At 38.3% G+C, this 16,936-nt stretch overlaps 1 protein-coding gene across 1 annotated transcript in view; it reads left to right on the top strand.

The window, feature by feature from the left end:
* LOC134852955 (voltage-gated hydrogen channel 1-like) overlaps window positions 1-16,263 on the top strand; it is a 376,534-nt gene extending 360,271 nt beyond the window's left edge. The window contains exons 2-6 of the mRNA XM_063868883.1: window positions 7,661-7,776; window positions 7,853-8,015; window positions 9,308-9,445; window positions 9,547-9,676; window positions 15,687-16,263. Coding sequence (XP_063724953.1) covers window positions 7,694-7,776; window positions 7,853-8,015; window positions 9,308-9,445; window positions 9,547-9,676; window positions 15,687-16,003 — 831 coding nt within the window. The 5' untranslated portion in view covers window positions 7,661-7,693 and the 3' untranslated portion in view covers window positions 16,004-16,263. The remainder of the gene's footprint in view (window positions 1-7,660; window positions 7,777-7,852; window positions 8,016-9,307; window positions 9,446-9,546; window positions 9,677-15,686) is intronic.
* Window positions 16,264-16,936: the final 673 nt, after the last annotated feature.

Below are 16,936 nucleotides of genomic sequence, written 5' to 3'. Positions count from 1 at the left end.
TTGCTGGTGAGCGCGCTGCATTCCTGTCTCTCCGACAAGTCCTCTTCCTCGAAATGCAGCTTCATTACCTCTATCCAGGAGGTATCAATACAACCATCAGATTCGTCTTTGTAGCATCTTGGTTTCTTAAAGACTCTTCTGGACTTCTCACCGCGTTCATTGGTTCTTGATAACCTTGTCAGGAATGTCTCCAAAGACCTGTTTAGGGGTTCAAATGCTGTGGCCATTGCCGTAGCATCCCTTGAGTGTCCTGCTTGAGTGTCCTCACACCTCGTCGAAGGCTCTGTGTGCGGTGCATCCCTGCAAGCCGAATCACCGTGAGTGTTTCCCGCTTGGCCCACATGACTCCTCCTCGGGCTTGCATGCCCCTTGTTGCCGGAATCACTTCTCCCAGTCGCATGTGTGCCTTGCGTTGGTCGTTCGTTAGAGGTCTGTCTGTTCCCCGTTGAACTTGCTCTACTGTTCGGGCCCCATGCTCCATTACCCCTTGTGGCATAGCCTGATGAACTGCCCCTGCCTCTAGTGGATCCATACGTCTTCCTCTTTTGATGTTCATTGAAGTTCACCCTCGGTTCCCTGCTGGGACCTCCCGAGTTCGGTTCTCCTTCTTTTGGTCCACTCTTGCTGCTTAGTAGCCCGTCCAACCTATCCATGATAGCCTGAGTTCGCCGCTCCATCATGGCGTCTATCTTTGTGTCAAGAGTCCCAAGAGACTGCTCTTGCTGAATTCTTAACCTCTCCATGTCGTCTCTTAAGCGTAACTCTCGCTGTTCCGCCTCTCTGGTCATTCGCGACAAGTTCTTCGCCATATGCTCGTCCGTTCTTTCTTTCAAGCGTTTTTCGCTCCTGCCAACTTCCTGTCTATTGCGGTTTATTTCTTCCCGCAGACTTTCTCTTTCAATGTGAACTGCTCTTTCTAGTTCACTCATCCTTATTGACATCTGCTCGTTTTGTTCTCCTAAACTGTCCACTATGTTGTTTAAAGCTTCTTCTAGTGCTGCCCCGTTATCCACGAGTGGCGTCACTAGTGGCGGTGTGACCCTGTCGGTCCCAGGTAGCTTCGTGCTGGTCGAGATCCGGGCCTTGACTCTCTGTCTCGACGTCTTCTCATTATCTATTTCAGGATCCGCTAACGCGTTGCCTAGCCCTCTGGTTCTACTCTCTCCAGTCTGTGGCTCTGAACTTGTCATAATAGCGAAGTCTTTTGACTGGCCCGGTGTGTTTGCCTCTTTGCTTATCGTTGTCACTACACCAAATTTGTCCATGGTTCCAGTCTCTCTTCCGACGTATGCCTCGTTCTCCTGGATCGAACTGTTGAGGCTGACCTGAGATCCAAAGTCCCCTTGCCCCTCTTCATCCTCTTCCTCCTGGGATTCACCGTCGTTTCCTGCTCCTCCTCCCATGCTGAATGGAAGATGTTTCCGAAGGTGTTCTTCATTCTTTCTGAGAATGATGATGACGTTGTTTGTTTCCCAGTTCCGCCTGCCATCATAGTGTTGCCTGTCGGAGATCTTCTAGTTGCCGTTACTTCAGTTGAGATGTCGGACAGTTCCGACATCTCCTCTCGATCCAATGTCCCGGTGGAAGTGGCAAAATCATGGCCTTGTTCTACCGGAGTAGATTCACTCGCCAGCCTTCTGCCTCTCCCTTCCAGTCCATCTACTTCCTGGTTGTCGTTCATGGTATGGTCCGTATTGACCTCCACTTCTAACAGTTCTTTTCGCTCTTCTGAGGTCTTCTGACTTCTCGTTTCAACCATTCTGCCTGAAACCGTGTCCCCTTTATCGGACCGGGATCGCTTGATCCAATCCACAAAAGGATCGGTCATCATTTTTCTTTGCTTTTCAGGTATGAATTTCCTAGAGCTATTACCTCGTTTTGGTATCCTTGACTTGTCTAGACTCATTCTCTATTTGTCACTTATTAATGCCTATACTTAACCCGATTGCTAGATACCTTATAGTTTTATTAACAATAATAATGACACAACACAATAATTTTCACAAGATTCTATCAAATAGTGACCACGAATCCCTGTATGTTATCAGAGTACAGTTTGTATAAAATTTATTCACACTAACCGATTATCGGTGGTAAGATTTGAAAACTAGCACAATATGATGTTATCAGTCAATTTAAAAGATAGTGTACTCACTACCCAATCAAGCACAGTTTATGTTGATTTAAAATAAAAAAAACAACAAAATATATATTTTTAATGTCAAACTATGAATACCTCTATGAAAAAAAACGTATGTGTGATGTACTCTTAGTCGGTCGCAGTACAATAGTCGAACCTGTCTGTTAAAGAAAAAGCTTTCCCTGCTCAGTGTTGCACCAAACAGACAAAACTTTGAAGGCAGTAACTTTCTCAAGTGGGCGGCTATTGCGTCCACCGAGTACTGTGTTACCTATCTGCCTTCGGACTGCCCGAGCTAGACCTACTAAAATCCTCAGGGCAGTCACTTTTCCCAAAAACGTATTATGTTACAATCCACACCAATGAATCACGCTCTTTTTAATGTAGACTTAGTGTCGCGAATATCCGAGTTCGGATCTGTTTTGTTTTGGTCTGGTTCTTATTGAAAAGCAAGTTACCAGTGCAGTCACTGATAGCTAGCCTGTGTGCTAATAACCTAATACCTCTCACTTTTTAGTCTATCTTTCGTCTACCTAAGTTCTTTAATAAAATAATACCCCTCCGGATTGACACAAGTAGGACCCTTCCGGACTGGCAGAATCTAGACCCCTCCGGATTGGGACCCCTCTGAGTTAGTTAATATAAGACCCCTCCGGATTTGGACCCCTCCGAATTAGCAACTATAAGACCCCTCCGGATTCGGAACCCTCTTAACTTGAAAAAAAAATTTTGACCCTTCCGGATTGGGTAAAGTAGCTTTTCGGAGATTTCCTTCTTTCAACCTATACCCCTCCGGATACGTTCTCCGATGCAATTTTGCTCTTTCAATTAACTAGGAAGGGTATGCACTACTTTCCTAGACCCTTCCGGATTGAAGTTAATTCTCTTATTTGACAATTCACACTAACGGTGAAGGGTCTTATCGCTCGCCTAACTTCGGCTCTCTTAAGCTTTTGCTGTGCCTCTAGCCTTGTCTTTTCGTCTAAATCAGCCTAAAGTTACTTTATTCAACCGCTATTACTTTTTGTTAGGGGTATAGGGGCTTTTCTAAAAGATTTTTGTAAAACGTGAAGGGTATACCCTTCCAAATTGAGGAATTTGCTAAAAACAATCTCAAAAAATTTTCACGCTTACTTTTCCGAAAAACTTTTGTCCCTATCAGTAAGCTCAGCTAATTTCTGATCTATTGGCACCAAGATCAACTCGATATGCCCAGTAGTTCCAAAGTTATTAACCAAAACGTTTTTTTCCTAAACTCAAAAATTTTTCTCTCTTATAGGTTCCGCCTAACTTTTTCCGCAAATCAGGTCCTTTTGACCTAAAAATTATTGATCCGAGCTCAAAAGGCCTATACTCTTCTAGTTCAATGCAAAAGACCCAATCTAAAACGCTTTAGTTGAAAAAATTTGCAAAAAGCTATGCTACCTGTACCCCTCCGGATTGATGAATCCACCAAATCAAACACGTTAAGTTCGATTTCTCTGCAACCGGGAAAGCTTTCGGGTGGCGGGTTTTAAAACTTGTAGATTCACTAGTGGAAGTTGTCTGAACAACTATTTTTACTGTTCTAACTCAAAAATTTCAAAAGTTTTTCGAATTTTTAGTGTTTCGGTTTCTCAAAAATCACGAAAATTCGGTTTTTTGGTTCCAAAGTAGTTCCAACCACTTCCGAACTAAACTTAACCGGATCTATCTATTATGGTAGTGCAATTACGATGTAACACACTACTTTAGCGCTTTTTTCCGTTTCAAAAATTATCGATATCTCAAAAATCGCGACTTGTGGGGGGATCAAAATATCGCTATTTTGACCCTAAAAACCGGTCTGTTTTCGTTGTTTTTCACTGAAAAACGATATAAGACTATTAATATAGGCTCTATAAGTAATAATAATAGTAATACTATACCCCTCCAGGTTTGTTTAATATCCGAATTAAGGTGCTTAACTCGGATATTCGCAGTTCGGTGAAGGGTCACTACAGTGCAGCACTGTCGAGCCCCCACAGATTACTATCTTAACTTTTGTACCAAAAGGGATACAAAACTTGTTAACGATACCCAACAGTCGATTGTTGTTGTCGTTGAGCCTCTTCTTGTTGCTCCTTGTACTGCTTGCCGGATCAGCCTTCTCCCAAGACCCTTCCGAATTGAGCGCAAATCAGCTGACCCTTCCGGATTGAGCGCAATTTATCATTAACGTGCTTAAATGCTCAAATGACCCTACAGTACAAGCCTCACAAACGGGCTACAAAACTGATCGTAACGATCCTGACTGATATAAATGCCTGTAACAACAATATATCTATCAACAACAAACGGGGGGGTCGGATCACATCTTGTCTGGGGGGATGATTTCTACTGATTTTTTACTTTTTTACTGTTTTTGGTTTTTTCGGTTATTTTTTATGTTTTTTGTTTTTCTTGGGTACTATACTACTTTTTGTTTGGTTTTATATAAATCTTTAAGTGTTTTTGGTCACAAACCATTCAGGAGATGACGGGACCGCGAATCCCCCCACCCTTCCTGGTTCGTGAATTTTCGGTCTTAACTAAGTTAAAAAGCTATTCACGGTAATCCGGAAGGCTTCCGCGTTCCGAACTACCCTTCCGCCCCGGCGGTTTAGGCCTTTTAAGGGCGTTAATGTGAGCATCCGCTCGGCGCGGAGTGCTCGTTAACGGTTCTGCCGGTCATGTTGTTAAAAAAAATAACACCCAGGAGCGCCATAAAAACATCTATGTAACATTCGCCCGGAAGATACATATCGACGGAAGACAAAACTAAGTCTTAAGACGACTGGCTATCGTCTAAACAGAGCTTTGCATGCTTTTCACCGTCTCTACCAAGCCAGTACTTTTCGGTGGTCTTTCTAACATCGGGTCGACAAAAACGTTACTGCTTTCGGCTTCGGTCAAAACACCCAAATTAACTAGATTACATGCAGATATAGTGAGCTCATGGCTCAGGGCTACTACTTATTATATTACTATTGTTTTTGTTCAGTAGATAAAAATCATCATCTCCATCGAAGATGGATCAACCCTTTCCCCCAACTCCTAGCTTCTCATCTTTATCAAAATGAATCTAGATATCAATTAAATTCAAGTCAGGACATGACAGGAAGCTAAAAGTCTACGTAACAGGATAAAAGTTTCAGTTCCTTTAACCTTCCGGATTGATGAATCCGCTGGATCAAGCTCGTTGATCCTGATTTCCACTTAATCCGGAAGGCTGTCCTCCACCCTTCACCGTTGTCTGCAACGGCCCTGCAACTATTGTAGCAGTACAATAGTTGCAACTCGGAGTGTTCTCTGTTACTCTGTAACTCGCTGTCGTTTTTCAATCTCAATTCCGTAGTTGTTGTTAGCGCAGCTAATGTTGTTCTTGTGTTTTTCTTTTACTTCTTTGCCAAAATGGCCGTTTCTGACGTTTCTCAGAAATGTTACGTCATCACTTCGAATTTTAAAATTTTAAAATACCAGAATATTCTAGCCCTCACCGTTTGGCCAATCGTTCCAATAACGTTCTTAATTCTTAATAATCATCAATCCGGAAGGCTCGCTGCTAAAAACTCGAATTCTGCAGAGATTGCATTTTTCACATTCTGGTCGAATGTCACATATCTACTGAACAAAAACAATAGTAAAATAGTAAATAGTAGTAGCCCTGTTTTTAGGAGTGACCTCGTGGTCTGGGGATACTGAGACCCAGCCATGAGCTCACTAATTTTGCATGTACGTAAGTTAATTTGAGTGTTCTGGTCGAAGCCGGAGAACAGTAACGTTTTTGTCGACCCGATGTTGAAAAGACCACCAAAAGAACTGGCTTTGGTAGAGACGGTGAAAAGCATGTAGAGCTTTGTTTAGACGCTGGCCAGTCGTTTTATAGCTTAGCTTTAATTTCGGTCGATATGTACTTCCGGGCGAATGTTACAGCCTAAAGGTATCTCGTAAAGTATTTCCGGCTTTGTTACCGATTGATAACTTTTCTTTCGATGCTATTTTTATAATCTATTATCTTGGCTCGTTTTGTTCTTTAAAACTAGCCTTATTTATGGATCTAGTTTTCTCGAAATTTCGATTTTTTTTTTTACTTCGTGATTTTATTGTGTTGTATCGCAAGTGATGCGAAGCTCAGCTTCGCCTCTGTGTTGCATCTTTGTTTCCAGACCAGAATAATTTGAAACCTTCTACTATCTTCCGAGTTCCTTGTCGACGCCAGGTCATTTCTTGTCCACGTCCAATATTCCTTCTCCGGTTCATCATTTTGCGTGCTTCATCTCGACTTTTCCAGTTAGTGTACCAACTTTTCTGATTGAAACCTGTGTCTGCCAGGCTTTTGAGCCGTCATAGCGCTTGGGTTTTTCAGGGTTCGTTTTGCTTTTAATATTGTAGGCAGACCCCACAAGCGCCAGCGCCGCATTTAGGGGTTTAAAGCCCCCTTTGCTAGGACTTATCAGTAAAATTCATACATAAAAAAAGAATGAAAAAAAAAACAATATCGTTATTCGTCAGATAAATTTAAATTTAGACATATCAAATAGAGCTCTCAGATACCTAGAGTTCTCACATCGTTTAATAATCATAAGTTTACAATTCCAACTAGCTTTATGTTTTTTTTTACTCCTAAAACCTCTTTCTCAACAAAGGTGGAAAATTCGAAAAATGCCAAAATTGAGTTTTGATTACGAATAAGTGAACCCAATTATGGTTTTTAAATCGTAAAGTAAGTTAAAGGGAGCAATATTTTTTGATATAAACAACATAGTACTTATATTTTTTATTCCGTAAAATTTCTAATTCATATTTCTAGAGGTTTTTGAAATAAATAATTTACACAAAATCATTATCAATTTTTTACAATCGCGAAATACATTTGAGACCAGTCTATCACAGTAGCTGTAGCTTTTTTGGCACCAGTCTATCGTAGTAGTACCTGTAAAAAAACGAGCCGGACAACGTGAAAAAATAACAATTTAATTGCAGTTTGAAGGTAATTTGAAAAGAGAAGGGTGTGTCAAATTGATACTTACAAGCACAGATGTTAAATGAACCCAAATCGAAAACTTCTGTTCATTCTGGCCAACTGGCACATTATTTATTGGATTTCGGCTACATGGAATGTGATTTTCTTCTGACTCATGAAAACTTCCAGAATGGTGAATACAATATTTTAATGTGACTTTCGAGACCCGTCTGCGCAACTCTAGGAGTTTATTACAACACTGTGATGATTCGAAAAAAGCGATGAATTTCTTTCTTTTGTGATTCAAATCTCCATAATTTGTTCCGCGTGAAGTTTGAGCAATGTTGCGGGCGACTTTAAAATTTCCAGGCTTTCGCAAAGCAGGCAAAGCGACGGTTTGTTTAGCAATTGAAAGAAAACCTTAAGGCCTATGACTTGAAATTAGTCTGCTAATTTGAGCGTAAATTTTTTGTTTAGATCGATATTGTGAACACAGTTCACTTTTGTATCATTCCGTTGGTTAAACCCCATTCGTTGATGTACTCAAACTATAATTTTAGATCGTTGTAAAATAAAGAATATATGGAAACATGAGTGCAGGTTTCCAAAGACTTAACGATGACCATGAAATTTTGGTGAACGAAAATTCCGGTGTGCCTCTCTCAGAACCAAGGTAAGATTATTAATGTTATCAACTCCTTCTCAATGGTTAAGTATTGTTTACAACCATGTAATATTTTAATTTTTAGCTCGACACCAACGCAGAGGCTCCAAAGTGGCTCAACCTTTCATGACAGATGGCGTCTAGTGTTACGGAACCTTTTCAGTCATCTTCATTTTGACATCGGAATTATCATGTTTGTCATGTTGTATACGAGCCTCATCATGCTCGAGATGATCATCAACTTAGATGTGAGTCATATCTACGAAACAGATCTTTGAAAGTTTTTTATCCTCTACTTCTAATTATCCTCTACTTTTAACTAATTTGCAGTTTATTTTAGGCATCATTAGTATTTAAAAATTAATAGCTCTCTGCAGTGGTGTTTTCAGGGAAAAACATTAATGATTAAAACGTATTCCACAGCTAGTCATCATCAATAAAACTGAAAATCAACAAAAGAGAAAATTAAAAGCACATTATAAATTAAAAACAAGGATAATCGGTTGCTGTGCACGTAGTACAGAATGTTCCGACCACGTTCATAAAAAATACAAAAAACATTTTTTTGTTCAATTTTTTCCTTTATTTAGTGTCGTTTTTTTGTGGGTGATGTAATGAGAGAAATTTAAAAGCGAGACTATAAAGTAAGAATTAGGCAAAATTGACAACAGTTGTCTTCAAAAAATGAAAAACAAACAAAACCAGATTTCAATAAATTTCTAATTTATTCTGTTTTTGCAGTGATTTAAATTTTTGGAGAAAACTTTTATTACCAAGGAAGGGCTAAATGAAGCTTCCACAACTAGTTTTTATTTCAGCTTAATTGATCAATTTCCATCAAATTTTATATGACGAACATTACTCGATCGCGTTACTCGCTCGAAATAAGTCTAAATCTCAAAATCATTTTTTCTTGACACTGGAACAATTTTTTAGAATTTTCTTAATGTTTTTCGAATCAAGACTGAAAGGTTTTATTTATATTACGTCACTTGACCTATTCTGATGATTCTTTTGTAACTGATTTTGCGTGGAAAAGAAAGAAAGACAAAAACTAAAACACCTGAATATAGTTTGTCCTCATTTTCAATGGTCGGAGAGGAGAATTAAAGAAAATGGGACATTAAACCATTCTTGATTACATGCAGTGGGTCAAATAGCTCTCAATACTTCAGAGGATCTTAAAGCAGCGCCTGATCTACGAGTTTTCAGAAGGATTTTCAAAAAAAAATTGTCGACCTCTTTGTTTACGTTTAATAGATTTTCCGAGCTCTTGTATAAAGGTATTACGACTCTATTATGTCCTAATCATCCGCTACCCGGAAAATATTTGCAAACGCTGGTCAAAATGACTTTTTATGCACTTGGCAAAATAATCGGATTTTTTGGGTGTGCGGGGACCTTAAAAAAATCTTGAAGCCTTAAAAAAATTGTGGTTAGTCGAGCAAAAATGGATGAATAAAAATTGTACCCAAAGGTGATTAAAGCCCTAAGTCCTCCCCTGTTTAAGTGTCTAAGTATGTAGATATTGTTTTTTTAGATGCTGAAAGTTCATCATTCCAGCCCTGTTCCAAGATGGCTACATTTAATGAGTCTCTCCATTTTGGTTTACTTCGTAATCGAAGTGATTCTCCGGATCTACGCTTTCGGTTATGAGATATTGTATCAGAAGTTTGAGGTAATTATTTGTTTTTTTTGCTAATTTTGTTAGGTTGCTTACAATCCTTCTCATTTTTTGCAAGGATTCATCAGCTCATCTGTTATTTTGGTTGTTTTTAGCTGTTTGATATCACGGTGATTTTGACGACATTCGTGTTCGAGATGATTTTTATCCAACACGAGGACGCGTTTTCAACCACAGGGCTACTTATTCTGATGCGCATGTGGAGATTCGGAAATATTATCAATGGTAACATTTATACTGTTCAAACATGCAAAAGCTTGTGTGCTATTACGAGTCCACGTTTTTCCAACCTAAAATGTTCAAAATTTTGTCATAGAAGTGTATGCACATAGTCCAGTGCTAAATTTTTATAGATATTGAAGAGCTTATTACGAGCGATTGTTTTTTACACCGTTTGAAATATTGTATACCTGCGCAAGTATTTCAGGCTTTCTTAGTTCGTAATTTTTGGTTTCGATGCTAAATTAACATTCAGTGAATTGTCGTACTTGGCATGTTTGTCTCAAAATGAACTTTCAAGAAAATTCGAGATAAACATCTAATTTTTTGACGTTTCTTCTGAATTTTCTGTCGACTAAGCGGCTTTCATTTCTTTTTGTCAGATGAGTAGCATTGCAAGGTCACAGTAGTGTAGGTAGGCTATCAAGTGTTAATCAGCCAAATGAGTTTAATTGAAGGCAGGGACGGATCTAAAGTTTTCTCGAGGAAAGGGGGGCAGATTTTCAAATTTTTCGGAAAATTTTGTCGACCTTTGTGCTAGGTCCACCAAATTGATTTTCCGAGAACCCCCAGAACACTAAAAACCAGGGTTGGCATGTTATTTAACATTGTTATTTAACATTGAATTTAACTTACAGTGTTATTTATATTTTCTACCAGTGATGTTAGCTATTTCTTAGAAATAAGAGTAATTCTTAGAAAACACAACGCAACTATGCTGCATGCTTGTTCGGAAACGATTGTAGCGAATCCCGAACGGATGAAAAAAAAATTTCAAACCAATTGCAGTTTCACTTGACAAACTACAGAGCGAAAAATCTCACCTGACGTATGGGAAGCTTCGTGCTCATTTCGGCGTTGAGAAAGCCGGAAAGTTGGCGTTTCTGTTCAAGAAACTCAACTCTTGTTGATATGTTACTTTAACTAACAATTTAACAAAAATAACATGTTTTTTTCGATAATTAACAGTTAGTTTGTTATTTTTGTTTTTAACTTACATTTTGCCAACCCTGCTAAAAACCCTATTTTGACTAAAGTTTTAAGGGCTGGTTAGCCGAAAATGGATTTCATAAAATGATAGCAAAGGATTCGATCCCATCATCAACGAAAGGGTCCCCCCTTTGGTTGATGATGGGATCGAATCCTTGAGGGGGAGGGGGGGGGGGTCGGACGGACGTCCAATCCATCAAATCCGCCCCTGACAGAATTGACGGTAAATTACCTTCTCCAAAAACAAGTCAATGGTGCAAAAAAAAAAAAAAAATTGGTGCGAAGTTCGAATGGCTCGTTAAAAACAAGGCTCGACGGATATGTTAAAAATGAATGCCGTCAAATATCAATACTTCGCTGTTTCATGTTGAATGTATGCGTTTTGTTTTATTCACTATGTTATTAAGTTTTAATGTTCGGTAGTTGATGAAACGGTCAAATTGATTCTGAATCGAATTTTTTCGACCTTTTTCTTGTTTTCTGACTCAAGGACAGAGGAAAGGCAAGAGCATTCAGTCACAAAAAGCCGATCCTAGAAACATACACTTCTCAAACCCTCAATGAGACAATTTTGAACACAAAATGTGCAGAATCTGAAAATAGTTGCCATCTTTTCAAATACGTTTCACTAGAATTAGAGTGTCTTATTAGGAATAAATGAGCGTAGTGAGGACTTTTATATAGGTTATGATAGTTTTTTCATGTTTTTTTTTCGGGAAAAAGTCTTTCAATTTGCTCACGCTCAACTTTGATTTTTCGCGGTTTGACTTTAGATCTCTTTTAAGTTAGTTCATTTCTTCTGTTTAGGACAGCAATCTGCACTATTGATCATCAAATGAGTAAAGGTCACGAAAAAATTGATCGACTTCTAGTTTCTAAAGTGAATTTTAATGTTCAGATTTCCAGGTGGAAGATCTATTGATCCAGTTTTCTCAAATTGGGTTAGTTTCACCTAGAAATTGCTATTAATAAAAAATCCCAATTTTCTAGAAACCCTAACGTCTACAATTATTTTTCTTAGAAAGAGTAAAGTCAGAAATTCAGTATTCAAAATTTTATGAATTTTTAACTCTGCTTGCCGCGTTTTTTCTTTCTTGTTAAGTATTTGAAATAGGATTTTATTAACTTTTCTTTGCATTTTTTAATATCCCGTTTGACGAAATGGCTCCCTGCGAAGCTTTTCAATTCTTGTTGCTTTTGGTCAGTTGTTGCTTCTGGTATGCACTGTTTTTCCGGAGATTTAATAACATGCTCTCGTATGTTCTGTCAAAGCCAAGGTAAACCACATTCTAATTTTGAATAACCTTAGAATCAGTTGGTTAAGTTTTCGAAAGTATGTATTTTGGTTTGCCTCATATTGCTAATGAACTGCTTATATTGCCGCGCACTGACTGATTCAACGAAACAAGTTCGGGATTCATCAATAAGCTTCATCTAGCTTAATGAAAGTTGAGAGAGTCAAAGCTCTTTCATCTGACCCTCATCGGAACAAAGACCAGTTGACTGATGAAACGGCTGAACTTGAAGACTGCTTAATTCGATCATTTATTGACAATGATCATGAGCTGATCGATACCAAGACATCCAGGAGCAGCCGTGGCGGAGAGGCTAAGACTCGCGGACTTTAACACAAAGGTCATGCGTTGGAATCCCGCTTCGGTTACAGTTGGAGGGGTCTCAGTGTCATCCGGATTCTCAAGATGGGACCGGCTGCGGCAAAATGGATGACATCGCTCTCTGTCATGGAAAAAAGACATAAGGTTGAATAGTGGGAGCTGGGCTGGGGCGCATAAAAAACGGCAATCCAGGCAGCAAACAGGCTGATTGCAGCAGCGAGTAGACTATCGAACAATGTTTTTGCAGCTAGGCAAAATGACACTGTAATGATCACTGCAAGTCTGCCGCAGATTGATTTTTCTACTTTCAATGTAGATTTAACCACTGCATAAGCTTCATGGATCAGTTGAAACTTATTTTTCACAATAATGGGAAGCTGACACTAGTTCAAAAGCTGAATTACCTGAAGAGCTGTTTGACGAGTCTTGCTTCTGAAATCGTCTTGAACCTACAGAAAAGAAAAAGAAACTACGAAGTGTACAAAACTAGAGATTCTAGAGCAAAAAGGTTTTTAAAATGATTGAATAATCTTTTGCCAGCTGGGGATCATTTTTGAAGGATCAACAGATTCTGTGCTGTTCGAACAGAACCCATCTCCCAATTTCATCAGCTACATGCAGTCGTTTTTCAGCTATCGCCAGGTAGACCGGAAATGAATTTGTCTAATTTTAGAAGTCAATTTGAAGCTAAATTGGTAAGTTCAAATTCAAACAACAAATTGATTAAAAAGACGCGGCTCGATTGACCTGATGGGTTTTCCTTTATCCGCTGTGGAGGCGTTCAGGAAGGGAAACTCTGATAGAACAACATGTCGATGTTAATTGGGCGCAAATAGGAAGTGCTGTTTTTTTTCACTATCTGTCCGAGATGGCCAATGAGAATTTCAGTCCCCTACATCAAGCTAGGGTTGAACATGTTATCATCCAGGCGATAAGCGTAACGGTATGGCTAATTTCTTCTCGATTGGGTGGGGTGACCAAGAAAAGTCTGTACCGTAAAATTGTTTTCCGCCGATGCGTTGCGGTTTCGATGAAATGCGGTTTGTTTCTTTTGCATGCAATCTTCAAGCTCAATGATTGAAGATCTACTGGGGAGGCTACGGCCAAACAAGTAAGATCAACCAATTTAGGTAATTGGTTATTGATACTCATGGAAAATTTTCACCAGCTCTTTAAAACAAGATATACCGCTTTTGTATTTTAAATAACCTTAGAGTAAGTTGTCTCAGCTATCAGAAAGAGTTCCCGGTGATCTCATAAAATATTTTTTTTTGCAATAGGAAACGCCAAAATCCATAGTTCGTTCAGCAGTCGGTTGGTATTATCAGGTCCAGAGTCAAATTGAATCAAACATTCGCCACCGTTTGTCATTTTCAACAACTCGGGGTTTTCAAAACCGGCTAATGATTTAAGCTTTTTGCATTCTGGGCCGTCTCTATGACTTATTTCTGTTGATGGTTCTCTATTTAGCTGAATAGAGATCACTGTTACAGTTTTCATTGTCTTTTTAGGGGCGAAGAGTGTTTTTACGTAGTGCTCATCAGTAACAACTGCTCTGCTCATAAGCGCTGTGCTGAATCTCCGTTTCCCATTGTCGACTGGAGCGTGAAAATGACTGATCATTTATAACATTTATCTGCTTTTAAATTAAGATTAGACACATCTCTACAAAAATTTGTCAAAATTTGTTCTTTGAAAGATCTATGGATTATAAACTAGCATTTCGCTTTTATCTATTGTCCATTGTTTAGGATTTCCATTGTTAACCCGATGTCGAGAGCAATAAAAGTGACTATATTATCACTCATCATGCCTTTTTTGTACGTTTGGCATAAGCATTAATCAAGCAAAAATTGTTAAGGTATGTGTAGCGGATTTGAGTGCGCTTTTAGTTTTGTCTTATGTGCTACTCAGAGAAAATTTTGGACTAATTGCCCAGTTGCACGGCCTTAGCGAAATAATCCATATTCTTGAAATTTTTATCAAATTAATCCAATCTTTATATAGCGATTATTCAGACAATTAGTAACAAGTTTGGGACAATTTTGTCTGAAACCAATTGTCAGGGACAGTTTTTGAAAATTGGTCAGTTTTGTCTGGAACATAAATCTCGGACATAGAGTTTTCCAGACAATGACAGAGTACCTATCGCTTTGATCCGTCAGTAAAGTCATCTTTAGATGCTAAATATATCATAGTAAATTTTAATACGTTAATGACTTATATCTGTTATATTGAAAAATCTGCGTTTTATCTTTTAAGGCGAGTGCGAAGATGAATGCAGCTGGCAATCTTTTTTGTACGTTTCTTTCACCAGCTCAACAATTGTATTGATTTTTTTCGGTTGCTAGTTTTCTACAAAGCCTTCATCAGCTTGATTACCTCTTTTTGGCTGGTTTTGAGTGACATTATTGGAACCAGGTGTACTTGAGATAATCTAACTGATCGACGTTTTGCATGGATTTTGATATCGTATATTTTAGGACAGCGAAAGAATATTTGTTTTCTAGTAGTTTTCGTTCATGCAAATAATGTTCATTGTTCTTAGTGCTTTATATTATTGTTCCAAGTGCTTTTTGTTCTAAGTGCTCATATTATAGCTATGAAGACTATAATATGAGGATGGGCATATTGAAATATTAAAAAAAAATTTTTTTAAGTCGAAAAATGCGACGCCTCTCGTGGTTAGTTTTTGAATGTCTCATTGTTTTCTGGGTTTTTGATTTTCTTAACTGGATTAGTTGGTTTAAATTATTTTCTGCTAAGCTTGTACCAATGTAGTTGGCTCTTGTGTCGCGGATTACTTGGATCTTGTGGCAACGTGAATTGTACTGCGAAGCTACCATCGAAAATATTTAAAATAAATTGTTCATTGCCTGTGTATCAGTGGCGTGTTTTTGAAAAGATCAAAGTTTAAACGCTTTATTTTGATGGAAGTTTTCCAGTGCAAAATGTTTTAGCAAGTATAAACAACTTAACAACTGATATCAGGTATAACAGAATTATTTCACAACTTGATTTATTACGAAGTCGGGACGATTTTTAAGCAATAATAATTATGAATCATAGAAGATTCAAAGAGCTTCAAGATATGTTTTTTCTTTAAAATAAAAAAATAAGCTGCAGTTTTTAAATATTTTAATTTTTATGCCTGCTAGCTGTGGATCTACTTGACAATTACCCCTCCCCCTCCCCCTATCTGGTATCTACGAAAGAATTGCCACCCCTATAAATAACAAATGCAGTAAATTCACACTAGAGCGTTGTATTTAAAATACGAATTTTGCTGCATTCTGTATGGTCGAAAATTCTACTTACTTAATCTACTTAACAATTGCACCCCTTTCTTGAAGGGGGGTTATTGTTAAGTGGATCCATTTTTTGTAACTCTTACAATGTTTTTTTTTCAGGGCTCATTAAAAACGTCCAGAATGAAAAGAGCAGACAGATAAGAACACTGCAGAAAGAAATTGAGTCATATCGGAGCACAAACACTCGTTTGACCGAGAAAAACGAAAGGCTGGAGCGAAAAGTGCGTTTCTACGAGATGGAAATGGAATCGAGAGGAATCTCGGTTGAGTACGAGACCTTCGAAGATCTCCAGGCTGATGAAGTTGAACTGAGGTCTCCCACATCGCCGGTGGTTAAATCACCAACAATTGCTGAAGGCCAATCAAGTTCAAGGCTAGGCGATGGTCACCTAGCGTTCCAAATCCCAGAAGTGTAATGCAATTGGATCACAGGAACTAATTTTTATTTTATGTTGGTTGATATTTAGAACTGACTTGTAGATATTTCATTGTCTTTTGAAAGAGGTTAGACAGACTTTGCATTAATTTGTTCTATCAATAGTAAAAAAAATTTGCTGCCGTCATAATATTTGTAAAATACTACCTTTAATTTTGTAGCTTCTCTTCATATCTATTTTTTATAATATTGGTGTTGTCAGTTAGTTGATCAATGTTTTCGTTGTCATTCTGCTTTAAAATTTAGAAAGTTTGCAATTATTAATTAAATTGAGTTATTGCCGCGATTTTGTTCTGTAGTTAAGATTTTCAGGACTATATTCGGATCTGTAAACTGCGAATAAGAAACAAATCGCCATGTCTACAAACCGCCATATCTTGAAACCAAAATTGCATCAGAATAACGTAAATTACATCAGAATTACATAACAATTGTATAAAAACAATGACAATCTGTTGTGTTGCATAACAATGTTAACTTTCGGCTTTTTGGAATGATAATCCTGTTTTCGGTTTGTTGGCCTCTCAGCTTGTTGGCCTACCCCCCTACTTAACAATCGCCCTCCCTTTGGTATCTACTAAATATAATGTGGTTCCTGCGAATCGCAGAGGAGCTATCAGTAGGCCTTAACAGTCCTGTCGAGGATAGTTCATTTGTATTATCTCCCCACATACCCGACTGAGTTGTTTTAATGAACGAAGCTCTTTTTTTTGCGCCTAGAACTTGGTACCACTATTGCAGCCGTAATTGCGCTCGTCCTCGCACACTATCATTGCCATGGCATGGGATCGAACACACGATCGGACGATTTTTTTTTAAGTGAACGCCTTACCACTATGCTATGTGCCTCCTTTAAAGAATTGTCACCCCTACAAATAAAAGCAGTAAATTAGCACTACAGCGTTCTATGTAA

Source organism: Symsagittifera roscoffensis, chromosome 1, assembly GCF_963678635.1.
Source record: "Symsagittifera roscoffensis chromosome 1, txSymRosc1.1, whole genome shotgun sequence".
NCBI lineage: Eukaryota > Metazoa > Xenacoelomorpha > Acoela > Convolutidae > Symsagittifera > Symsagittifera roscoffensis.
Note: the sequence above shows the minus strand (reverse complement) of the source record. Positions and strands in the feature narration are given on the sequence as shown.